Source organism: Cyprinus carpio, chromosome A7, assembly GCF_018340385.1.
Source record: "Cyprinus carpio isolate SPL01 chromosome A7, ASM1834038v1, whole genome shotgun sequence".
NCBI lineage: Eukaryota > Metazoa > Chordata > Actinopteri > Cypriniformes > Cyprinidae > Cyprinus > Cyprinus carpio.
Genome location: NC_056578.1, coordinates 20,014,499 through 20,041,149, shown reverse-complemented (window position 1 = coordinate 20,041,149; position 26,651 = coordinate 20,014,499). Strand labels below are relative to the sequence as shown.

Below are 26,651 nucleotides of genomic sequence, written 5' to 3'. Positions count from 1 at the left end.
ACCCCCCGCCATCAACACCCGTAGCCCTACACTCTCTATGAACTTAACAAATATTGAAACCATACAGATACTTCTATATTCCATACCCTTTGAAAAAAAAAAAAAACAATCCCACAAATGCACACTTGCGTCTCTGTTTGTCTTCATAGCCCGTAACTCTTTGCACTCTTCCTCCCCTTCTCTTTGTGTGATGAAGGTCCTACAGAAACCCCTGTCTCTCATAGCACTATGTTTGGCTTGAGCATGTTTCAATGCAACTTACATCATGCTCATTAACCCATAAAATCGTTGTAGTCAGCTGGAGCAGACAATGCGATTGGTTTGGTAGCGTGTCAGCCAAATGGCGTGGTGAGCGCAGGGTCTGATGGAATGCCGGCTGAGAGGCATTGAGTGAGCAGTGGCAGATTTCCCAGAGTGCTTTGTTAATGGCTCTATGTGATGACCGCACCCCTCCCTCTAACATTTTGACTATTAAATCTTTGATGCAACACCGTCGTTTCAGGCAATAGCTTTCTCTCTTAGCCCCATGTAACATTTTCTAAATTTTAAAGGGATAGTTCACCCAAAAATTTTAATTGTCATCAATTACTCACTCTCATATTGTTCCAAACCCATAATACTTTTGTTGATTTTTGAAACACAAATTATATTTTTTATGAAATCTGTTCTTCCGTTGAACGACACAGAAACTTAGAAGCTTCAAGTAGTTCATAAAAACATTGTAAAAGTAATCCATATAAATCTTCTAAAGAAATATTATGGCTTTATATGATGAAGATTCAATTTAGGCTATTATTCATATATAAACACTGATCAACACTAGAGCTATATGGTACAGAGATATGGTAAACCGAAGCTCAAACGTGCTTGTTTGATGTGTGTGAACCAATGATGTTTGTTCACGTTTGAGTTTCCGCTTACCATGTTTAGTGTGCTCTATGTATGAGCATCGATCAGTGTTTATATATTGATAAAAAGTCTCAAATAAAACCGATATTAAACATTCTTGGTTTGAAGAGAAATCAAGGTGTATATGATGACAGATTTTTCATTTTGGGTGAACTATTCCTTTAATTATGTGCATCTTATTTGCTTTCACCTTTGCTATTCAGAGGATTTTTAGACTGAAATTGGTAACCGTAGGCCTCCAATGTGAGACGTGATTGCCTGAGGCGATAGTGCTCTTACATCAGTCTCCCCTGTCAGGATTCATTATTAAATTGACCTCTTCTACCTCCCTCCCTCTCTCTCTCTCTTGCTCTGTGTCATTGACTCCTCTATGCAGGCTCTGGCCAGCATGAGTCTGAACACGCAGCCTATTCTAAACTTGGAGAAGTTTCAGGATGGACAGGAGTTGTCTTTATTGCCCCCCGGTCGTGACAAAGCCTCCCCGTCCTCCACTGAGTTCAACCCGCTTATCTATGGCAATGATGTGGACTCAGTTGATGTTGCCACAAGGTATGAATTATTGAAAAATGTATCAAATGTGACAGGAATGAGTGGTTGGTAGAGTTGCCATGTTAACAGTGTGTGATTTTGGTGCAATTTGAGGTACCCAAATGAAGCTAAAAATAATGATTCTTATTAAAGCCCAGAACAGCCATAACATTTGTTTGTAGGCTTCCAAAAGTTTCTAAACAACCAATGGGTCTCAGTCACTAACCATGTATACATACAAATTTGTCTGGGATATCTGCATACGAATGCTTTCATGCATAAAAACGCTTTCATCAATAACTTTCATACTAATTCTTTTTTTTTACAATAAAAGCAACTTAAATTGTTTGGCCATGTTTTATGCAAATTACTGTCCTTGGGTATGCTGTCACTCACTTAGAATACTTAAATTCATTAACATTAGAACAAATTCATGTGCGGATGCATGTGTTGTGAATCTGGCGGTAATTGTTCATGAGAGGTTCTCCTGTGTATGTATAATCCACACAGTTATTAGTGAATGAGACCTGTTGTTTTTGTTAGTGGTGCAGAAAACACAAAATTTGAACCAAGTATACTTGTATTAATATTTGCATAATAGAAATGCTTTATTATTTTGATCTTGCCGTTAGGGTGGCGATGGTGAGATTCTTCAACTCTCCAAATGTGCTGCAAGGGTTCCAGATGCACACTCGCACTCTGCGGCTCTTCCCCCGTCCTGTGGTGGCATTCCAGGCCACATCTTTCCTGGCTTCTAGACCGCGGCGGAATGGATTCACCGAAAAGCTCTCCCATACCCAGGCGGTGGAGTACTATGGAGAGTGGGCTCTCAACCCCACCAACCTGGCTTTCCAAAGGATTCATAACAGTGAGAGACATAGATATACCTCATCCTTTGTCCTCAAGTTGCCTTTTCTTTGACCTCCATATTTGACTGTCACAGTTCGCCCCCTAGTGGCAGTTGTCATGACTTCTCAATTAGATTTCAGTTTGTGAAGACACTGACAGTAAGAGAATTCAATTTACCCTCTGTTTATTGACCATGGTGGAATAAATTAATAATGTATGAATAGTTGTCCATATAAATGATTGCCAACTCTTTTAGAAGGAACATATTAGGGGATGCACAATGCTAAAACGTCAAACAATAAAGGAATTTTTCCTTTATCTTCTCTCAGAGAGATGTGGAAACAGATGCCTGTATGTTAATGCATTGTGTTTGTATTGTCCGTATCTCAGAAGATCCAAGTGTCTGAGGTTCTTCAAGTCTTACTAGTACATTATATATATATTTATGTATATAATATGCAAAACTAAAATCAAATCTCAGGTCTGCAGAGGGTGAGAACTCAGCCCCCTCTTCAGTTGTGACTTCCAGTCTAATCGCTGTTGTTTGTTGCAGTTTAAATGCAGCTTTACACTTACCTGCATGTAGTTTCACTATAAAGACTGTCTGTTATGTGTTTCCCGTTTTGCGTGTAGTCAGTAATTTTTCTGTGTGTGTGTTTCAGATGTGTATGACCCCTCTCTAATAGGCGATAAGCCTAAGTGGTATGCCCACCAGTTACAGCCAGTATTCTACCGTGTGTATGATGGTAACTCTCATCTGGCGGAGGCGTTGAGTGGACCCCTGCAGGATGAGACCAATGATTCAGACCCGACAGATGACAGGTTGAAAACACCCAATACACACTCATACTTGCAGTACTCACTAACACACATAGACCTTCATACACATTCACATCAACTCATGCACAAATGCAATTAATATTTTTTTTTTACATTTACATATACATACACATTCAAAAGTCTGGATTCAGTAGTTTTTGGTTTTGTTTTGTTTAGTTTTCTCCAAGAATTGAGATAATGAAATTAATACTTGTGTGTATATATACAGTATATATATATATTGTATAAGATTTTTATATTGTTACAAAAGATTAAAAAAATGTCTTAAATTATGTTATTTTGAACTTTCTGTTCATCAAAGAATGCTGAAATATTTTACACAACATTTATAATAATAAGAAATAAGCACCAAATCAGCATATAGGAATGATTTCTTATGGATCACACTGGAGTAATGGTGGCTGAAAATTCAGTTTTGCCATCACAAAATTACTTTTTATACATGTTAAAATAGAAAACATTTATTTTAAATTGAAATCCTTAATTCTAAAAGCAATATTACTGTTTTAATATTTTTGATCAAATAAATACAACCTTAGTGAGCATAAGACACTTCTTTCAAAAATATTACCAACCCCAAACCTTTAAACTGTAGTATATTTTTACATGCATACATTTTTTTGTGTTCAAACTGTTTTTGTCTATTTTAAATTGTATTTATTTGTTATTGGTTACTCTTTATCTCAGTGGCAGTGACAGTGAAGCATACGATGACTCCAGCTCTTCCTACTCGTCTCTGGGAGACTTTGTGAATGAGATGATCAAAGGGGACATACAAGGGGACACACCAAGTAAGCTTCTCCATTTTTAATCTCTTTCCTGACCGCATATTCTTCTTCTTACCTGATCACATGGTAAAGAAAAATCTTGATTAAACTCGAAAGTATTGAGAAGTTCAGCAGCTTCATAATTGTTGTGTTTACACTCTTTCTTTAGATGTTGATGCTCTGACACATGCTGCGCTGGGAGACGCGAATGAGGTAGAGATCCATTACTTCCAGGAGTATAAGGGGGACAACGGTGACCCAGAGCCTGAAGGCCTCCCAGAAGCAGTGGACAGTCAGCCACTGCGGTCCAGCTCCAGCACGACGGCCAGTTCCAGCCCCAGTACAGTCATACAGGGAGTCAACCATGTCAGTGCTCAGACTACGTCATCTAAATGTAGAGGTAAGCATCATGTGCTGGGATCTCTAAAGTGGGTGTGCTTCTTTGTGTAGGAACAGAAGGAACCCGTCGAGGTGGAGGCGACAGCTGGCATAACCCTCCAGAACCCTGTCCCAGGATTGGGAGCTCCACCTTTTACAAGACCCACTCCTGATCTGGTTCCTGTTGACCCAGCCAATAAGAAGCGAGAGTACGATAATCCCTATTTTGAGCCCCAGTATGGCTTCCCTTCAGAGGAGGATACTGAAGCAGATGAGCAGGAGGAGAGTTACACACCGCGATTCAGCCAGAATCTCAATGGCAACAAGTATGTACTCAGCCAATACTTGGAGATAGCCCTACACAAACACACAGAATCTATATCTCAGCTGCACTGACCAGCTCTCAACATCCTCTCTGTGAATTGTGTGTGTGTTTAGACCGTCTCGTCCATTGAGACCCAGCAGTCTGAAGCTTCCGGGTGAATCTGATGGGGAGGGAGACTCCAGAAATAGCTCTCCAAACTCCACCATCTCCAACAATAGCAACGATGGCTTCGGGGGACTCATGTCCTTCGCCAGTGAGTGGCAAGCTTAACATAACCTCTATTCATTCCTTTGTAGCTCATGCTCACATTGCAAATTTGGACATAAAAAATACTGAAAACACAAATTAATGTTTGAAGATGGTTGCTTGAATTTTTGACTTGATTTCCATCTAGACAAAAGCGAGAAAACTCATACTTACGATTCTGTAACAGAATTGAGAAATACTTGAAGGTTACATGGCATTTAACTTTGTTAATATTTGTTAATATTTACACTACCGTTCATGGTTTGGGATCTTTTCTTCTTTTTTTTTAAGGATTTGATCAAACAATGGTAAACTAATTGCTGCTAAAAATTCAGCTTTTCCATCACAGCAATGAGTACAATTTAAAAATCTATTAAAATAGATTATTTTAAATTGTAATTTAATATTGTATATAATTAGGAATTATATTGTAATAATTATTTTACATCATGATAATAATATTTCACAATAGTACTGTTTGTACTGTATTTTTGATTAAATGAATGCAGATTTGGTGAGCATCAGTGTCTAATTTCAACAACATTAACACATTTTTCAACCCCAAAGCTTTGAGCAGTAGTGTATATTAATATTTACTCTTAAAAGGGATACTCCACCCCAAAATGAAAAGTTTGTCATTAATCACTTACCCCCATGTCGTTCCAAACCCGTAAAAGCTCCGTTCGTCTTCGGAACACAATTTAAGATATTTTGGATGAAAACCAGGAGGCTTGAGACTGTCCCATGGACTGCCAAATAAATAAAAGTGTCAAGATCCATCAAATACAAAGTCTATATCATCCACGCCACAAGGATGCGCTGTTTCAATGTGTATTTAGCTTTGATTTGAAATAAAACAGCGCATCCTTGTGGTGCGGATGATACAAAAGAGCATATGCAGCATACCGTGATATGGAGAGACACAGAGGAGACCGCTGAGAAAGGAATTATTGAATAAAGTCGTTATTTTTGTTTTCTTCGCTTACAAAAAGTGTTCCCATCGCTTCATATAACCCAGATTGCACGTCTGAGGGCAGATGGAGTATTCTGACGAAGACTTTCATACCTTTTATGGACCTTGACACTGTTATTTACTTGGCAGTCTATGGGACAGTCTTAAGCCTCCCGGTTTTCATCCAAAATAATGTTCTAAATAATGAAATAATGAAATTGTGTTCCGAAGACGAACAAAGCTTTTACGGGTTTGGAACAACATGGGGGTAAGTGATTAATGACAAAATTTTCATTTTGGGGTGAAGTATCCCTTTAAGTATCAGAATATCTTCAGTGCCATACTAGCTTTTGCTAAGGGTTTGAACGTTGTAAAATTTCCCTAGTATTGACACTGAATATTGACATTTCTGGTATTGTTGCTACATTACACAAACGTGTGTTCTCTTTTGTACGTTTCACCTTAATGGTATGCGTGCAGGTAACCTGTATAAAAACCATGGCACCAGTTTCAGTCTGTCCAGTCTAGCTCTGCCTAATAAAGCACGAGAGAAGAACACACCGTTCCCCAGTCTCAAAGGTACACACATCCCCTCAGATCTCTCCATGTGACCTTCCCACTCATTCACCCATCTCGCCCTGTCTCATTTCTCCAGTCTAATCCAGTTATCTTCTCTTCTTCTTCTTCCTTTCCTTCTCTCCAAACCCTTTCTTTATCTTTCCTTTCCCTGTCTACTTCTTTCTTACCTCCGTCTTTACAAAGGCAGTGCTATTAATGGTTGAATCACTCCAATTAGACTGATCTTGTTATATTACCTCCACTGAATTCAAGTAATTTAAGGGTCAAATAAGTAGATGTTAATTCTGCTTCAGTAATTCTGTAGTTTAAGGGAAAGTAACACTATGTCTGTTTAGTACAGACATTAGGTTTAGAAAGACTCCAACCTCAGCAGTTTAAAAGGAATATTTCTTAATTGACGAGTTTTCATTTTTCTACTTTTCTCTCTTCTTCCTTTTATAATTTGTTTTATGTATTTCTTTTAAAGAATATTTTCATTTTGATTTAACAGAGGACACAGATCAAGGTTTGTGGGAATGTTGCCTGATTTCTTTGCCCCAACCCACATGTCTTTTAGCCAGAGTTGCTGCCCTGAAAGTGACGAGTATCTTGCCTCCTTTTTGCACTGTGAAGAAAGGCGCAGACATATAGTCACTTTCAAAGCTAGCAACCACAGTTCTTGTACTGTAGCTGCTGTTGTTATTGTTGACTTTATTTTCTGTTTGTTTATGATTTTGGATGATTGTATTGCACAGACGATACTGATGACAGTCCTGAGAGTCCTGGTATGTTTCATATCTGTAGCCTGCCCTAATGATGAAACCAGTTGCTGTTTATAGTAATATAGACCCTTTGAGTCCTGAGAGAATGAGAAACTCTGTCCTCTTTTCTCACTCTGAACCTGACTGACAGACTTGCATTGGTTCCTATCTCCTGTCCTGGATGCTTCCTTTTACACCCCTGAATCTCATCTATAGCACCAAACAGCACTTGTCATGAACTGATAATCTGTGCTATTTCAGGATTGGAAAATAAAATCTTGTGGGACAGCAGTTTGGAACCTCTAAGATAGAGGATATATCCGTGTTCACATATATCCACTATGCCTTTCCTTCTCCTCGGTCCTATTCTGTGATTATTAGTAATAACCATAATAACAGTGGCACCACTTAAATGGATACTCCATGCCAAAATGAAAATTTTGTCATTAATCACTTACCCCCATGTCGTTCCAAACCTGTAAAAGCTCCATTCGTCTTCGGAACACAATTTAAGATATTTTGAATGAAAACCGGGAGGCTTGAGACTGTCCCATAGACTGTCAAGTAAATAACAGTGTCAAGGTCCAGAAAAGGTATGAAAATCGTCGTCAGAATACTCCATCTGCCATCAGACGTGCAATCTGGGTTATATGAAGCGATGGGAACACTTTTTCTAAGTAAAGAAAACAAAAATGACGACTTTATTCAACAATTCCTTTGTCAGTGGTCTCCTCTGTGTCTCTTATTATCACCGTATGCTGTGTATGCTCTTCTGTATCATCCGCGCCACAAGGATGCGCTGTTTCTACGTGTATTTAGCTTCGATTTGAAAGAAAACAGCGCATCCTTGCCCAGATTGCACGTCTGATGGCAGATGGAGTATTCTGACGACGACTTTCATACCTTTTATGGACCTAGACACTGTTATTTCTTTGGCAGTCTATGGGACAGTCTCAAGCCTTTCTGTTTTCATCCAAAATATCTTAAATTGTGTTCCGAAGACGAACTGAGCTTTTACGGGTTGGAACGACATCGGGGTAAGTGCTTAATGACAAAATTTTCATTTTGGGGTGGAGTATCCCTTTAATAGACAACAGCCAGTTTGTGGTTGCATTTCAAAACATTAAAGGATGTTACTGTAGGAATGGAATGATATGATTTTTGACTGCTCTTTGTGTCGTGTGTGGTGTGTTTTTGAAGTGATCTTTCCTTCATTTGTGTGGCATCTCAATTGGAGACAGAGTTGACGTCTGTTTCATTTCAATTCCACCTGAACTCCTTGGGTGAATTGAAGATAACAAAACCATTACAGTACATTGTACATTTCAAGCTCTGATCGGCTTCAGAACTGAAATGTAGTTTCTACTAAACTTGGCTGATGGGTTTCCACTAAAGTCTTGACAAAGAAGACTTTGAAGTCTGGTGGTTGTGTAGGTGTTTTAAGATAAATCGATGATATGTCAAGGATTGTAGCTTGTTTGCACAGATATTGTGCAGCTTTAAGCAGAGCGGCAGTAATGCTGCTTTTAGAGCTGGGTACAGGAGAAAACCAATAGAGCACTCCAGGAGGCGAAACCGCACTGCATTCCAGCTAGCATGTCGACTGGTAATGATTTTTTTCCCTTCAATGTTCAGTGAACACACACACACACACACACCCTATTTCAGTATAGTTTCACTGTCTATTGACCAGGCAATCCTTCCAGCAGTTTTACTGTGTCAATTTGAAGAAGGTGCTTTTGGCCTTGTTTTCTTTAACAATAAAAAAAAATCAATTTATTGTAATGTTGTTAAAAAATCGTGTCGTGCCTGACGAAGACCTGATGGTCGAAACCTTGCAATAAATATTTCCTATGGAGAAGTTATATCATTGTGCGAACAATATGTTTGTTCTTTTGTTAAAAAATGTACCCCCTTTGCTATCTCCTAGAAGTCATTTTTTGCTTTTTTCAGAGTTTATATTTCTCAGCATCAGAATGCACAGGGTGTTTAAATACAGTATACTATGTAATATAACAATATTAATCAATGAGTTATGACTATTTTGATTTTTAAAACTCACCCTGAAAGGAATGAATCTAGATTTCATGTCATGTTGAATGTGGTAATTCCTTTAAAGTTTTGGTGAACCAAAGGGAGCAGCATGTTTTCTTCTGGATTGTACATCCAAATGCAACTGACTTTTGAGTCTCTAATCAAGCGAAAATGTAATAATTGAAACATGCACAAATGAATTGTTCAAGTTAAGATCAATAACATGCATTTACAAAATAGATTTCATGGCAACTTTAAAAATAAATTTATTATTTAGGGCTGAAACATTTTTATAATATTACAGGTTATTATATGCCTGTTTAGTTTTTGTTCTTTTTTTGAATTGAGTTTTGTAGAATAGCTTCATTCTTTCATTAATCACATGTAATCAGAGTTAATCAAGACCTCCCAAATCACAAGCTATTCTGACCAAATGAAAGTCTGAAATGCTTGTATTTTTCTGATTTCCGTCTTTCTCTCATTGTTTTCTCTCTCTCTTTCTCTTTTTTTCCTCTCTGTCTCTCTCTTTCATATTCCATGCTCTCTGCTGGTTTTCTCTGTTGTATATGTACATGTGTCCGGTGCTTGTGGTTGTGGGTTGATGTTTGGACTGGTTCTGTCTGGGCCGGTGTTGTTCTCTGTCCCCTCTTTGACCCCCTGCACTAATTCTGGCTTCTGTGTCCAGTATTTGGGCTAAATTCTCTAATGGAGATTGTAACAGAGATCGGCCCGGGGAGCGGAGAAGGTGGGTTCCCCCCTTTGCTGCGAGAGCTGCATGCTTCTCCAAAGCCAGTCAGCTACATCTCCCAGCATCCTGTTCCACCGCTGCTTTCTCATTCCTCACATCCGACGGTCACCTAATGTCAGATGTCAGTCACTGTGATTGTAACCGTTTGACTCTTTTGTTCACATGTCATGTCTTCTGTTGATGGACTGGGCCTGTAATGTAGAAAGAACAGTACTTGTGCTGTATCATATATAAATTTTGGGAAAGGTGCAGGTTTGAGAGATTGAAGATCTCAGCGAGGCTTGTCTGGTAAGCTCTAGGCAGCATTTGGATTTTGGATTATCCTAAAACTGCGATGAACTTGCTTGTCCATCCTGATATTGTCCAGAATGTGCAGATCAAGGTAGAAAGAGGCTACTTTGACTTTATTTTATTTATTGAAAATGAATTCAGTTCTCAGCAGCCATTATGTGACTCCAGTAGTCCAGTATCTCCTCCAGTGTGGCATGATTCTAATATGCTGAGTTGCTAATATTTCTTATTATTATCACTGTTGAAAACTGATTCAAAATACGTCTTTATGACATATAGTTATTCAGACATCATTATGAGGCATATAAGTGTTGTCTGAAAATATTTCCTGGCCCAATCGAACGCGTAATCTCACCACACAGTGTGAAGTGTGTGTGAAGATGTCCATCTGTTAATGCCCTTGTATGCAGCACAAACCATCCATGCACCGGTTGTGCTTCATGCATGTAAATGTTCAGATGAATGCAAAGAGGCTGGATATATGCACACACTGAATTGCTTTGTGTGTGTTAGTGTATGTACTGTTGCCATACACTCACAACTAAGTGTGTGTAGTATGATCATCTGAACTGAGAGGGCTTTTTTCATGATTTTTTTGTGTTGTTTCTTGTTGCCATGCAGTCTGTTTCTCACTCATCCATTCTTCCACTCATCTTTCTCACTCTGTTCTTTGCCTGTGTGTGTGTGTGTGTGTGTGTGTTTTCTCCAACAAGCGTCATTGCTCCTGTAGCTCTCCTTACTGCTCCAGTCCTTCAGTTGCACCTCTAACTGTCAAAGTTAGCATCATTAGTCACGTAATACCCCCTTACTGCAATGTCCAAAATACTGAGGTGCAAAGGAAAATTTGCAAGTTGTTTGAGTGTGTGTGAATCTGTTAAAAGCCGTATGTGTGTTGCCCTTTATTTCTGTTGATTCTATACTATTACCATATGCAGGGTTAAAACATCTGTGTAGAGGCCATAGACTGCACTGTGTTTTAATGCTGTAGTCATTGTGTTTCACCTGTGGTGTTTATTAGATGTGTGTTTTCAAGTGAATTTTTTTACTAAAGAATTTAAATGAATTCACACTTTATTTGTGTGTGTGTGTGTGTAGAGGTGGGTAGTTTGGTGGATGGGTGGATGTTGATGGGTTTCGTGTGACACACATACGTTTATATAATGTCTGTATATCTAGTCTGACAAAGTGAATGGTCTGTTGTAGGTGCTCGAGCTCCCAGAGCGCTGGTAGATCAGAAATCCTCTGTTATTAAGCACAGCCCCACCGTCAAGAGAGAGTCTCCATCTCCTCAGGGCAGAGCCAACAACACCAGGTACTGCAGTGACGCTCATATTTCTTCATTTAGGCACTTTTATCTGAAGGAAATTGCGAATTAGAAAAATACAAGCACATGTGATAACTCCAAGCAAGAAAACACTACAGGTAGTGCTATCATGCATATAACAAGAGTACAATGGTGACCACCCACTTGTACTTTTAATTTAAATACAAATAATATAATACTATAAAATAACATGCATGGTTCTTTTCTGTTTAAAGTTATATTTTAAAATGTAATTTATTCATGTGATGGCAAAGCTGTCATGTTAGAATGATCCTTCAGAAATCATTCTAATATGCTGAATTTATGCTCTAGAAACATTTCTCATTATTAATGTTTAAAGGACCCTTTGATGAATAGAAAGTTCAAAAGAACAGCATTTATTTGAAATGGAATTCTTTAGTAATATTATGCATCTTTGCCCAAAATAAAAGAATAAATTAAAAAAAAAAATCATACTGTCATGATGTCCTAACTGATATTCTTAAAAATATGTGTTTTATAACCTCATAACAACAAAACTGTTAAAAAAAAAAAAGTACTTTTTTTTTTTAACTTTATCCCTTCTGTTTTTGCTTCTGTTGAGCTCTGTTGAGTGCCTATGAAGTGAATATGTAGCTCTTCCTCAGATAAACCTGGTCTTTTTTCTGTGCAGCGAGAACCAGCAGTTTCTCAAGGAGGTGGTCCAGAGCGTGCTCGATGGCCAGGGTGTGGGTTGGCTCAACATGAAGAAGGTACGCCGCCTGCTAGAGAATGAACAGCTGCGAGTCTTTGTGCTCAGCAAACTCAACCGTGTGGTCCAATCAGAGGAGGACGTTCAGCAGGAAGTTATAAGAGATGTGGTAAGTTGAACTGACCAGTAAAAACAACAGTTGATGCTGAACTGAAGCAAAACTCTACTTTGAATTATGTTTTATTTATTATATGGTTTTGTGTGCCTGTTTATATAGGAGATAAACAGGAAGGTATATAAAGGCATGTTGGACCTATTGAAGTGCACAGTGTCCAGTTTGGAGCACTCATACACTAATGCTGGCCTGGGAGGCATGGCCAGTGTCTTCAGTCTGCTAGAGATAGCACGCACCCACTACCAAACCAAAGGTAACCTTCATTCGAATGTCCAAATTAAATTTCTTGTTATTATTTAGCATCAAACATGGTTTCTGCCTGTGTTCAGAGCAATAGATAGTTTCTGCTTTCTAGAAGGTTCTTGTTCCTCTTCACAGCCTTGTTCATCTTGGTGTCGGTCACTTTTACATATCCTTGGGTTTCAGCCCTTTTTTTCCCTACCTGTTTGGAGAAATCACCCGTAACCTACCTTCAAATTTAACTTCTATCCCTTTTGTCTCCATGTGTCTTTGCTGTTTCCCTTTTCTTCCTTTTTCCCGTGCTCTATTTCCTCTGGGCCCACTTGTGGCTCACAGACCCAGAGAAGCGGAAACGGAGCTCCATGGAGGGTGTTAGCAGCCCAGGCAGTAAGGAGAGCCCATCGGGCCGAATGGAGAGCGCCAGGGCGGCAGGCGTGCTCCTGGTACCCCGTATCCAATTGCCACCACCCTCCACTGGGAAATCGTCACAGCAGTTTGATACCCGGAGTCTGAACGAGGAGAATTTTATTGCCTCCATTGGTGTGTAAACCGCAGTCCCCATTGCATGCCCCCCCTCTCGCTGCTTGTTACGTTCCCTGAGCTCTCTGGGAGCTACCTGTGCCTTAGGGCCACATCCTCTATTTCATTAACTGTCTACACCGACTTTGTGCCAAAAGTTAAGAACTTAGTTGGCTCAAGAGTTCTTTTACCAGAGAACAAAAATTCTGCCATAATTTACTCATCCTCATGCTGTTTCAAACCTGTATGATTTTCTATCTTCTGTGGAACACAAAAGAAGATGTTTTGAAAGTCACTGGGGTCTAAAACATTGCACTGGACCTTTAATTGATGGACAGAAAAAAAAGGTACTATCTACTTCTACTTGCACTTTCATGTTCCACAGAAGAAAGTCATACAGGTTTGGAATGACATGAGGCTAAGATAATGACCAAGTTTTTTGGGGGGTTGAAATATTCCTTTAAACATTGTAGTATGAGTGATCCTTCCAAAAACAGTTCACAAATTCTCCAGTTCCATAGCTTTTGAAGCCAACAAATATTTTAAGGTGGCATTGGTTGGTGTAGACACATTAGTGGAATATTGTGATGGGTATGAACCCAATTTATGTAGAATTCTTCTGGAATGTTCAACGTGTGTGTTTTCAAATCCTTTATGCCAGTCCTGACTCCCCTTAAATCCATTGGATGCATGTTAGTGAAAGACCTGCAGCTAAGCTAAGAGTGAAATAGTGGGACGGTGAAGGTCTTGGACTGTACCACTACTCTCTTTAAAAGGGTCCTGAGCTGTTGCCTCCCCTGTTAACAGTCCTATGATGACCACAGAAGTCTGCTTACATTAAAAATGTCTGAAATGGCTTGTGGTTTTTTAGGCCCAGGTCTCTGATTGGCAGTCATATCTGGGTCTGTGTACAGGGGACCGTTCACCCTCTCCAAAGCCTAACCCTCATAACCTTGCCTTGTCTGTCCTTTGGTAATAATGCACCTGCAATTCTACGGAATGTCTTTGAGACTGCACCCCCTGCTTTTGCAACACCTCATTCCACCCACCAGCTGTTAGGCTGATTTGTCGTCCTCATCTCACACCTTTTGCATCTCCCAGGCCATCCACCCTCGCCTTGGAGAGCCATTGCCCATTATGGATGACAAGAATGGGGAAAGAAAACCTAGTCATGAGGCTGATTTTGTGAAATCCGTCATTTTGGCTCTTCAGGAACAGGGTCGCAGAGCTTAGGATGTTTTGTAATGGGACTCCATTAGCTTTAAATGATTGGATGGTTTTACTTCACATCAGATCCTTCATTTAGCTTGCATATGGCTGTGTGACCATTGCAAAACATCCTTGTTTTGAAAAATTAGATTTTGGACTTGTTCAGTTCTATTTGTTTTTTTTTATTATTAAGCTCATCCTCCATATCTGACAATTCAACCGGCTCTCTGATTCTCTCTCTGTCTTTCTCTCCTTGCTTGCAATGCATCTTGGGTAGAATTGTGGAGCAAGCACCAGGATAACAGAAAGCAAAAAGCTTTGGAAAAAGAACAGAGTAAGATCACTTCCCTAAGCACCCAATTAGACTTTCCTTTGCAGAACTGCAAAACAGGGACTCTGTCCTTCTACCTGCACCAGTCCTCTTCCCTTAAACCACTTCCTATTGTGGGGAGAAACAGAATCTGCCTCCAAATATTCAACTTCTTTTCAAAAAGCCCATTTAGACATGTGGCCCAAACAATATGTCAACAAATAAATTGCATTTATTTAAACGGAGCAAGGTATATAGATGCAAAGTTAAAATTTACAGTCCATTCAAAGTCAATTTTGAGTTTTAAAAATAAGCCCTGGACACATAAAGATTAAGCTTCTTTTGAAATTAAATCAGTATTTGGGCCAGTATTTCTAAGTGTGCAAATACAACTCTTGACTAGGGATGTGCATTTTTGTCATTTTGACAGCTTGAGTACTTCACACATATCATCTTGGGCTACTTGAGAACACTGGGTGGGAAATGAGCACTCTTTTGTATCACATCTTTGTTTTTTTTAAGCATCTCATGCCATGAGCTGAGTGTTTTTTAATATTTGCGGTACAATTTTTTTTGTTTAGTTTAGTTCTTTTAATAGTTCTTTAAAAAATGCAAGACCCCTGCGCTAGAATGTCTCCCTGTGTATACACTCGGTGTTGTTTCTCATGCGGACTGAAAGTCATTCTCCATGTGTAGGTGGCGTCCAATCAAAGCAATCATACTACAAATTACCATCCCGATATACGGTTGTAACCAATCACAAAATGATCAATTATTAATCAATGCTTTCACTTCATAGTACTCAGGTACTCATGCCCATCCCTATTCTTGACTGGTTTGCTTTGTCTTTACCTTGGCTACTTTTCTTGAAAGCATTCACATTTTTTCAACTGTGATGAAATAGATTTATCTCACACGCACCTAGATTTTTTTATTTGTATTTTTTCGACTTTCAAGTTCCTACATTTATTTCTTTTTTCGTTGCTCACAGGTGGTGTAAATAAATGAAAATCTGATGATTTTTAAGTACATTTGTAGCGCAGTTCTTCTTACAGTTACTTCCCGATTACTGAACACGGGCGTGTGTTGTCTGGTTTTCCACCTCCTCTTACTTAATTATCTCACTATATTTTGATGCAAGTATGAGATGTGAGATAAACTACATCATGGCACATTTCAGTTACTTATTTCAGTCGAGTCTTGAACGAATTTCAAAAATTCTTGTTAGAGTTTCATGCATCTGTGAAGAAAATGCTGAAAAAGCCACAAATTTTGCTTCGATATTACTGTGGAAGATTTGCAATACAGCTTTAGTATCATTATATTTTATTTGTTCTGATGCTTCATACAGCGTAATCAGTTTTAACCAAGTTGGGGTTTGCAACTGCAATATTGGTTTGTTCATTTAAGAAGCAGTGAGTGCGCTAGTTGTAGCTGAAGCTTCCTCCTGTCCGACTGATTGACTGTGTTTGCCTGCATGTGTGACTGCTTCTGTCTGTGTGTCTGTGATACCTAGCGCTACTGTGAACTGTTCTGGCCCACTGTCAGCTGATCTGCTTCTGTGAGTTTCCCCAATATGACCGCAAGCATTATTTGTTTTTCTCTGCCTTACCTGCGTAGTCTAATGAGTGGCAGCCGGCTGAATGGCATTATTCTCCTCTGTGACATCGATAACGCTTGTGTCACTCTCCAGAACAGAGAAGGCTTCAGCTCGCTGTTAGTCATGTGACGTCCCAAAATGCGGCGCAGAGAGTTAATGGATGGAAGTGCTGATTATGTGCTTTCTACAGGGGCTGATGGAGTAAAACAGCGTCTGGAAGGTGGAGACACTGAAGAAAAAAAATCACAGATCAGTGCTGACAGTGGCCTCAGTGTGACGTCTGGTTCACAGGTGGCTTCTAACCTAATATCACAATATAAATCTAATATGAATCTTAAAACTTTGACTATTTTATTTTGAAGTGTAATGCATATAAATATACCTGTACGTACTATTGTTCATAATTTCCTTTTTTCATCTCTGTTTTTCTTGCTCGTCTCTTCTGCAGAAGAGTGATACGGAGTCCCTGGCGAGCTCCGAGCCTCCTGCTCTGACAAGAAGTGCCAGCCAGGACTCAGAGGCTAGCACAGTGGTAGGACACGGCCATTACAGAGACACTGCCATCCTTTCCTTAAAATACACTCTTATTGATCCAGATCATGCGTAGTTCCCACAGACTTATTCTTGTGGCCATACTAAAGATTTATTTATTTCTATCTTGCATTATAGACAAGTTTGTTACTTTCTGTTTGTGTTTGTGTTTATGGATAGTTTGCTCAAAAATGAAAATTCTTTCAGAATTGACTTCATCCCCTTTTCAATCCAAACTTGATATTTTCTTTCTTCTATAGACCACAAAATTAGATTTTAGGCAGAATGGTCTCACTGACCATAACAGTAGTCCATACAACTCAGTGTTCTGAATCTGATATTTGAATACTTTCTGTGAATAAATGATTTAGGATTCAGTCTCTCTCCTTAAAAGACTTGGAACAGAGCTAAAGATTGGAGCTTTCAGTCAAATGAGACACTTTTGATTTTATATACTACCGTTCAAAAGTTTGGTGTCAATCTTTTTTTTTTTTTTTTTTAAGAAATGTGTAAGTTAATTACTACTGTTTCAAATAAATGCTGTTGTTTTGAACTTTCATCAAAAAATAACAATAAGAAATGTTTCTTGAGCACCAAATCAGCATATTAGAATGATTTCTGAAGGATCATGTGACTCTGAAGACTGGAATAATGGCAGCTGAAAATTCAGCTTTCCCCTCACAGTAATAAATTACATTTTAGAATATATTAAATTTGAAATGTTGTGTTAAACTGGAATACTATTTCACAATATTGCTGTTATTATTGTATTTTTGATTAAATAATTGCAGCCTGGAGTAGCAGACTTAACACTCCAGACATTTAAACATTAGTGTAAAAAAAAAAAACCAGAAAAATGTAAAATCATGCAGATTTCAAACAGCATTTTGATTTTTCATTTTATAATGACCTATCCCATTGAGAAGCCGCATAATGCCTCTTGTTTGTGGTGCTATTGCTGATGTCTGACCTTGGATCTGTAGGTGAGTAACAGCTCAGGTGAGACGATGGGTGCAGACAGCGACCTGAGCAGCACTGCTGGAGACGGCCTGACAGGAAGACATGCTCAGCATCTCAACCTGTCCCGGGGCACACTCTCTGACAGCGAGATTGAGACCAACCCTGCGACCAGCTCTATGTTTGTGAGTATCTCTCTCTGTTTCAGTCATTCTCTTCACTGCATCTGATCAAATGTAAGATAATAAATTAATGAATCTGAACATGGTGGTCAATGTCACACATATAGGGCAAGACTCATAAGCTGAAGCCAGGATTGAAGGAACCTGTTGGTGTTAATAAAGGAACCCCAACTCCGCCCCTCGAGGATGTTAGCATGAGGATCTATCTGTGTGAGGGGCTGCTGGGTAAGAGTTATTTATCTTTTCTCTATTCCTCCTTTCCTTTCATTCATGTTTGTTCCTTTTTTCTTTTCTTCTTTCATGTCTGTTCTCACTGCTTTAGTAATAAACATAGCATATTTTTTAATGTCTGTGTTCATTAAAATGTGGTATTTCCAAAAGTTGTCTCTGTTGGTTTTCTATAACCTCAACATTTTAAAATTGTAATAACATATCTGCTGCATAATACAGTCCTTTATAACTGATTTTATCCTAATCACTGCAACAGTTTCTTCTGTAAATCCTGCTTCTATTCTCTTTGTAAAGTGTTGTGTTAATTTGCTGTTTGCTCTTGTGCTCCGAATATGTCCTCATATTAACCATCGTGTGATGAATTATTGGTTTGCGTATCTCTAAAAGCACACAGCTTTGCTTCTAACACTCTTCTAACACTTTTCTTTGCCTTGTGCTCTGCCGCCACCTCCTTTTCCCTCTCCCTCTTTTTTCTTTTTCTCCTTCCGTTTAATGCCACAAAGGGCGAGATAAAAGCTCAGTTTGGGACCAACTGGAGGACGCTGCCATGGAAACCTTTTCTCTGAGTATGGCTGAACTCTGCCTTTGACTTTTGGGATGTGTGTATTTGGGGATTGTGAAGTTGTAGTATTAGACACTACATGCCTTCCCTTGCATCCATACTATGACTGCATTTTAAGTCTTGTATGGAGCATGTAGAGTGTTTTTTTTATTTTTTCCAAGAAATTAAGTATATTTGAATTTATTGGTGTGTGCATGGTACTGTTTGCATGAAGAGAGAATTCAAATACACAAGCCAGACGGAGCAGATAAGCCAACTTTATTTTGTAATTGAATGTGTTTGTGTAATAAAAGCTGCTTGAGAGAATGTGAATGCTAAAACAATAAGCAGATGTATGGAGGCGTGTGTTATCTCTGTGTTAAAATTAATTTCGTAAGGTTTGATAGCAAGCTCTATCTATTACAGCATGCAGTTGCTTTGGGTGCTTGAGGTCTCTTTCTGTTAGTTAATTTATGGAGGGTGTTTTATTTTAATACTCATTTATTCTAGTTTTTATGACTATGTCTTGAACTTCTGACATTTACGATAAGAAGTGTTTTATGTTGGCATGTTGAGTTGAAATACTGTTTTACTCAAGTTAAGAGTGAAAATATGTGTGTATGGCTAGGTAAGGAGCGCTCTACTCTGTGGGATCAGGTGCAGTTCTGGGAGGATGCCTTCCTGGATGCCGTTATGTTGGAAAGGGAAGGAATGGGGATGGATCAGGGACCACAAGAAATGATTGACAGGTTATTATATTCTTTAAGTGCCTACATAAGTGTTCAAACTGAACTGTATGAATTTCTTTCATTCGTAATCCTCAGACTTCAGAAGTTTGCATACTTTACTGATAGAATGTAAAATGCATACTGGTTTTTCATATGCTTTTATACAAATTACACCCATCTGACAATGCTTTCACATTTTCCGCTCTGGGAGAATGAACAACACATTGGAATGCTTTAAGCTAAAAGCTATTTAGTCATGCTGTGATTCAGATGTAAGCTGTGCTGTTGTGTTTTGATTTTGTTGTCCAAATGCGACTGTGTTGTGGTCTCTCAGGTATCTGTCTCTGGGAGAACATGACCGCAAGAGACTGGAGGACGATGAGGACAGACTACTGGCCACTCTTCTGCATAACATGATTGCCTACATGCTTATGATGAAGGTATACACAAACACTCACTCTCATTATTTCACGTATATTTAAGCAAATATAGATATTTTTAAAGTGAACAGTTCAGTTGTGACACATATTCAGCCGTTCGGTACATGTGTATATACACTGCTGTTCAAAAGTTCGGGATCAGTAAGATTTGTAATATCTAGTTTTAAAGACGGCTCTACTGTTCATCATGGCTGCATTTATTTGACCAAAAATGCAGAAAGAGAACAGTAATATTGTAAAATATTATTACCATATAAAATAATGGTTTTCTATTTTAATGTACTTTAAAATATAATTTATTTCTTTGATGCAAAGCTGAATTTTTAGCATCATTACTCCAGTCTTCAGTGTCACATGATCCTTCTGAAATCATTCCAATATGCTGATTTATTATCAATGTTAGAAGCAGTTGTGCTGCTTAATATTTTTTGAAACTTGTGATACATTTTTCAGGATTATTTGATGAATGAGGTTAAATCTTTTCTAACATTATAAATCTTTATTATCACTTTTTTTTTTTTATTTAACACATCCTTGCTGAATTAAAGCATTCATTTTCTTTCAAAAAAATAAAATAAAAAAATTACTGACCCCGAACTTGTGAACGGTTGCGTATATTGTTATGAAAGAATTTTTATTTTGAATAAATGCTGTTTTTTTTTTTTTTTTTTTTTTTTTTTTACTTTTTATTCATCAGAGATTCCTGAAAAAAAGTATCAAAGGTTCCAAACTGTTTGCAATATTGATATTAAATCAGCATGTTAGAATGATTTCTGAAGGGTCATGTTACACTGAAGACTGGAGTAATGATGATGAAAATTCAGCTTTGCATCACAGGGATACATTAGATTTTATATTAAAATAGAAAACTGTTATTTTAAATTGCAATAATATTTCACAATATTACAATTTTTTTTATTTCTGATCAAATAAAATCAGACTTGATGAGCAGAAGAGACTTCTTTTGAAAAACATTACTAATCTTACTGATCCAAAACTTTTGAATGGCAGTGTATGTATACATACACTAGTATTTAACAGTTTGGGGTCAGTTCTATTTTTTTATAAGAAATCAATTCTCGTATTTGGCAAGGATGCATTAATATGATCAAAAGAGACAGTAAAGACATTAATAATGTAAAAAAAATATTTATGTTTCAAATAAATTGTTCTTTTGAACTTTGTTCATCGAAGACCTCTGGAAAAAAAAATGCACAACGGGCTTCCACAAAAATATTGACTAACATTAATATGAACTCTTACTGTGACATTTATCTAGGTCAGTAAAAATGACATCAGGAAGAAGGTACGGCGTCTTATGGGGAAATCTCACATTGGCCTCTCACACAGTCAGGAGATCAATGAGGTCCTGGACCGCCTTGCACATTTGGTAAGAGCTAGTTAGATGAAGAGTTACAGCTGTTGCATGTAAACCAGTAGCAAACATATCAGAATTAGGTGATGAGTGATTGACAGATTGTGTGTTTTGCCGCAGAGTGGTCGGGAGCTTCTCATCAGGCCAAGTGGCAGCCGGCACATTAAGAAGCAGACATTTGTTGTGCATGCGGGGACTGATACAACTGGTGATATATTTTTCATGGAGGTATGAGTTTTGTGTGTCCATGTCCCTCATTTATTATTTCATTTAACCAGTTTTCATGAAAACATATTGTAAATGAGCATTTGGTCCTCCTCTCCTCATCCCTGTGTGTGTTTAGGTGTGTGATGACTGCATCGTCTTGCGCAGTAACATCGGCACAGTCTATGAGCGCTGGTGGTATGAGAAGCTCATAAATATGACCTACTGTCCCAAGACCAAAGTGTTGTGTCTGTGGAGGAGGAACGGTCAAGAGACACAGCTTAACAAGTTCTACACCAAGAAGGTAAGACACACATCAAAGTAAAGGCATACTGTAGTACACACACACACCACATACTTCAAAATGTGACAGTCTTATTCTCAGTTCAGAAATGCTGTATTGTTTCAGTATAGTCAGTGTAAATTGGAATCAATGACTGTACTTCTCTTTCTCTGTTCCTGTGTGTTTTTGTGTGTTAAGTGTCGGGAACTGTACTACTGTGTTAAAGACAGCATGGAGCGTGCTGCCGCACGACAACAAAGCATCAAACCAGGTACATTGTGCATCTTTGTACACAACCAATCAAAAGTTTTGGGTCTTTTTTTTTTTTTTTTTTTAGTTTTGAAAAAAGCCTTTTAGGCTCACTAATGCTGCATTTATTTATTCAAAAATACAGTAAACTAAAGTAATGTTTTTTTTTTTTTTCTATTTGAATCCATTTTAAAATCCAATTTATACTTGTGATGTCTTCAGTCTCACATGATCCTTTAGAAATCATTACAATATGCTGATTTGGTGCTCAAGAAATATTTATTATTATTATTATTATTATTATTATTATTATTATTATTATCACAGTTAAAAAACAGTTGTGCTGCTTAATATTTTCGTGGAAACTGTGACATTTTTTTCAGGATTTTTCAAGATGCTATTCAAAATAGAAATATTTGTAACATTTTACAGTCACTTTTAAACAGTTTATTGTGTCCTTGCTGATTAAAAAGTATTATTATAATTATTATTATATTACAATTATAATATATTATAATTATATTATAATTTCTTAAAAAAAAAAAAAAAAAAATTTCTGACCCCGTAAATAAATTGGGCCACTTTCATTGAGATGACTTCCAAAGAGTTGCCCATTTTAACTGATTTTAAATTCACTCCTTTTGTTTGTTGTTGTTGGAATAAACAAAGTATTTTTTTATCTCTCACTGCCATGTGCGTTTTTCCATGTGTGTAGGTCCAGAGCTGGGAGGCGAGTTTCCAGTACAGGACATGAAGACAGGGGAGGGTGGTCTCCTTCAGGTCACGCTGGAAGGCATCAATCTCAAATTCATGCATAGCCAGGTAGGAGGTGTTGCCTTTATCGTAATCATGACAAAGTGCTTGCCAGATTCAACACCACCCTTCCTCTCATCCTCATTCCATCCGATTCTGTTTCTCTTTTCTACCACTTCTCGTCTGTATTCATCTCATCATCTCTCCATGTTTCTATTTCTTCTCACTCTTTCTTTCTATTCGTGCCTTTCTTCCTTTGAGAATTTTTTTGGAACAACTGATAAAGTAATAAGAGCATGCACTAAAAAAATAAATAATCAAATTTGAGGTATGAAACATTTATTTTGATATTAGACTCTAAAATAAATTAAAAGCTGGAAGCTTTTAAAAATGTGTTGAAGTGTTGTTCCTGAAGAAACTCTAAGAGGGATTGCTGTTTTCTTTTCTTTTTTCGTTGTTGTTGTTATTGTTGTTTGGCTTTATTTGCTGGATGTTTGTTTTTGGGTTGCATAATCACGAGCAGAGATTTACTTTTTCAAATGTCACAACATTCCACCCGCTGTGTGTGTTAGAATGATGTGTTAATGGTCACAGTGCCCAGCTCTGGTCCTTACGGTTTGTGAGTGTTGGTGTGATGTCGGTTTGTTGTGGTGTGCCAGAGGTAAGACGTAGAACCTTGTGCAAAACATATTCAAAGCAGTAATGTACAAAATACATTGTTGGGGAGCAGGGCCAGCCAGACAGCCCAAGCCTTTATGGGGCCATAAGCAGAATTATATTTGGGGGCCCCTCGGTGCTACCAATACGCCGATTATTGTCAATGCTTGATTATTCACACACTATAAATCTAACACACCCATTATCAGTTTTATTTGTTGTATCTGTGTTGCTTACATCATACCAATGTCTGCCTGTTATGCTTTTACCCTTCTACGATTTTTAATTGTAACAGTCGCAAACTCAGAAGAGTTGTCAGGTGTTAATCTGCATTTTAACATTCAAAGTCTTACAGTGCTAAGTGGCATACTTAATGTGGTGTACTGAAAAGTAGCTAAACAAACCCAGGAACAGGGCTGTGTTTCCCAAAAGCATCGTAAGCCTAAGGCGATCATTGAACCATTGTCACCAATGCAGTTACGATCAACTTAGGTTTACAATGCTTTTGGGAAACACAGCCCTGTTCCGTAAATGCATTGTCTGCTGGTTTATTTAGCTACTGTTATTTAGCTACAGAATGTTATTTTAACAACATCAATTATTAAACACAGCAGCAAGCCATCTGTAAATAAAAAAAAAAAACAACTATTAATCTGTTACTGGCTAATTGAGGCATAATGTTGTTGGAATATAATTTCAAAGACCCCAAAGCTAGGCTGATGTAAATAATGTTAAGCTGTTATCAGTACCAAGTCTATGAAACAGAAGCTTATTTTTATTACAAAATTATATACCCTGTAAATTTATTATTGTTATTTTTATTTTTACAAGACATTTTTACAAGTTATTTTTACAAGACAAAAACTTTCAAATAAAACTAGCTAAGTAAAAGATGAGGTTCAATTTGTCGCCCCTCCACCCTCAAAAATGTGATCGATTTAAACCCTTTGTTGCACCTTTGTTAAATACACACTGATTTCTATGGAAAATGGCAATAATAATCCTTTCAATTAAAATTTGATGATATGTTTTATTCCTGACAAATAAACATTGTGTAGGTAACCATAAAGTTAACTCTGTTTTTCTCCCAGTTCACTGGCCACTTATTTTCATGTATTTCAGGAGAAATGGGGGAATTTACGTCAGACGAATTACGTTACGACAGATTCACACAACAGCGTCAACTAACATGGTCATTAAGGTTGTTTAAATGACAAAACAAATTATTTTACACATATTTGACAATCACAATAGGCTGTATCATATAGCTTATGATATAGTTAATAAGTTTGTGAATATTTTAAATAAAAAAGGAAATACTAAATAAAAGCGATTCAGCGCTATTGTACCTGCATGACACGTAGCTATGGAAATAATATGATATGTACAGATTATTGTGTTTTGTATTATTACCATTGTAATAATATTGACAATATATGAAGAAAAAAAATCAAGCTGTCATTTCATGTACTTGTGGGACCCCTGGTGGCAGCCACTTAGTTCAGTCCCTGTTGGGGAGATTTAAATACATTTCCTATTTAAAAGTTTTGTCACTCTGCTGAGTTTTAATTCTAATATTTAACAACTATATAAACATATGCTTTAAACTGGCTCTAATGAGAGACAATCAGGTAATAGTTCTTACTAAAACTGATTTTATAGATTCTACTTTAAGCGATTAAGACCATATGTCTGCCTTCTGTTCCACCTAATACTGCTGTTCTGGGATTCTTTAACCTGGTTATTTGTCTCTTGTTACTTTGCTGTTCATAAAGCTCTAATGTGAACTGAACGCATGTCTAGAAAACAAAAGACTTTTCTTTTTTTTATTTGAAAAAGCACATATCCCACTGAACTCCCTCGAGGAGAAAAGCAGTATTTACGGAATGCTGATACTTTGGAAAAGACTGGAATAATTAGAAAACAATGCAAACCTTAAATAATTAATTAATTTATGTATTTATTTCTAACATACTCTTCTTTTGCCTGGGTTATCTTAGGTCATAATCTACCAACTGCTGTAAGGACTTAAAGGGATAGTTCACCCAAAAATGAAAATTTGTTGTTTATCTGCTTACCCCCAGGGCATCCAAGATGTAGGTGACTTTGTTTCTTCATTAGAACACAAACAGAGATTTTTAACTCAAACCGTTGCAGTCTGTCAGTCGTATAATGTAAGTGGATGGGAATCACGGCTTTGAGAGTCAAAAAACATACACCAACAAAATCAAATTAAACCCTGTGGTTTGTAACGATACATTGATGTGTAAAGACACGAAACGATCGGTCTATGCAAGAAACTGAACAGTATTTTTATAATTTTTACCTCTGATTTTCACTGCAATGTCTGAACTGTCCTGAGCGCGTTCGTGTCTTCTTCTTCAGCCTGCACATGAGGCGTCTTCTTCTTCTTCTTGCTTTACGGTAGATCGCAGACTTATAAGTGCATTACCACCACCTACTGTATCTCTCAAATGGACCATTGACACTCCTAATTGAGATTGTAGATAGAGTGTCAATGGGCCATTTTCATTTGAAAATCAGAGGTAAAAAAACAATATAAATAATGTTCAGTTTCTTGCACAGATTGATCGTTTCGTGTCTTTACACATCAATGTATCGTCACGAGCCACAGGGTTTCATTTGGTTTTGTTTGTGTATGTTTTATGACTCTCAAAGCCGTGATTCCCATCCACTTAAATTATATAACTGACAGACTGCAACGGTTTGAGTTAAAAACCTTTGTTTGTGTTCTACTTAAGAAACAAAATCACCTTCATCTTGGATGCCCTGGGGGTAAGCAGATAAACATCAAATTTGCATTTACTCAACTCATGTCGTTCCAACCCTGTCTGACTTACTTCTGTGGAACATAAAAGAAGATATTTTGAGAAATGTCTGTGTTTTTTGTCCAAATAAATGGAAGTCAAATGGACACCGAAACTGTTATCAAAATTTTTCATAGTATCTTCTTTTGTGTTCCGCAGAACAAGGAGCTGGAACGACAGGTTTGGAACTAGATGAGCTTGACCAAGAAATGACAAAATATATAAATATCGCTATAATATGACAACATGGGTGCCTTGCTGTGGTCACTAGTCAATTACTTGAGCTTTTAAAGAGTGCTTACAAGTAAAATGTCAGCAAAAGTGTTCAGTGCTGTTGGAAACTGTAAAACTTCGAATTTTAAAAATCATTCATGTAGTGTCGTTGTGTGTGTTGTAATGGTTTTGGCTGTAGACGTGTGAGGGAGCTGGTCCTCATTGCTGGTGGAGGAGGCATGGAGG

At 37.7% G+C, this 26,651-nt stretch overlaps 1 protein-coding gene across 50 annotated transcripts in view; it reads left to right on the top strand.

The window, feature by feature from the left end:
• LOC109063118 (MAP kinase-activating death domain protein-like) overlaps positions 1-26,651 on the top strand; it is a 55,897-nt gene that overhangs the window by 24,033 nt on the left and 5,213 nt on the right. For 8 of the 50 annotated variants that reach the window (XM_042760222.1, XM_042760219.1, XM_042760256.1 and 5 more), the window contains 26 exons: positions 1,286-1,458; positions 2,070-2,305; positions 2,949-3,108; positions 3,814-3,917; positions 4,063-4,259; positions 4,344-4,597; positions 4,710-4,849; positions 6,275-6,373; positions 9,833-9,892; positions 11,390-11,498; positions 12,163-12,349; positions 12,458-12,608; positions 12,932-13,135; positions 14,601-14,657; positions 16,424-16,524; positions 16,682-16,765; positions 17,748-17,906; positions 18,011-18,128; positions 18,638-18,700; positions 19,304-19,424; positions 19,738-19,843; positions 21,123-21,233; positions 21,339-21,446; positions 21,562-21,726; positions 21,904-21,976; positions 22,670-22,776. In XM_042760222.1, the coding sequence (XP_042616156.1) occupies positions 1,286-1,458; positions 2,070-2,305; positions 2,949-3,108; positions 3,814-3,917; positions 4,063-4,259; positions 4,344-4,597; positions 4,710-4,849; positions 6,275-6,373; positions 9,833-9,892; positions 11,390-11,498; positions 12,163-12,349; positions 12,458-12,608; positions 12,932-13,135; positions 14,601-14,657; positions 16,424-16,524; positions 16,682-16,765; positions 17,748-17,906; positions 18,011-18,128; positions 18,638-18,700; positions 19,304-19,424; positions 19,738-19,843; positions 21,123-21,233; positions 21,339-21,446; positions 21,562-21,726; positions 21,904-21,976; positions 22,670-22,776 (3,447 nt within the window). The remainder of the gene's footprint in view (positions 1-1,285; positions 1,459-2,069; positions 2,306-2,948; positions 3,109-3,813; positions 3,918-4,062; positions 4,260-4,343; positions 4,598-4,709; positions 4,850-6,274; positions 6,374-9,832; positions 9,893-11,389; positions 11,499-12,162; positions 12,350-12,457; positions 12,609-12,931; positions 13,136-14,600; positions 14,658-16,423; positions 16,525-16,681; positions 16,766-17,747; positions 17,907-18,010; positions 18,129-18,637; positions 18,701-19,303; positions 19,425-19,737; positions 19,844-21,122; positions 21,234-21,338; positions 21,447-21,561; positions 21,727-21,903; positions 21,977-22,669; positions 22,777-26,651) is intronic. The other 42 variants (XM_042760262.1, XM_042760269.1, XM_042760264.1 and 39 more) reach the window with 15 other exon arrangements.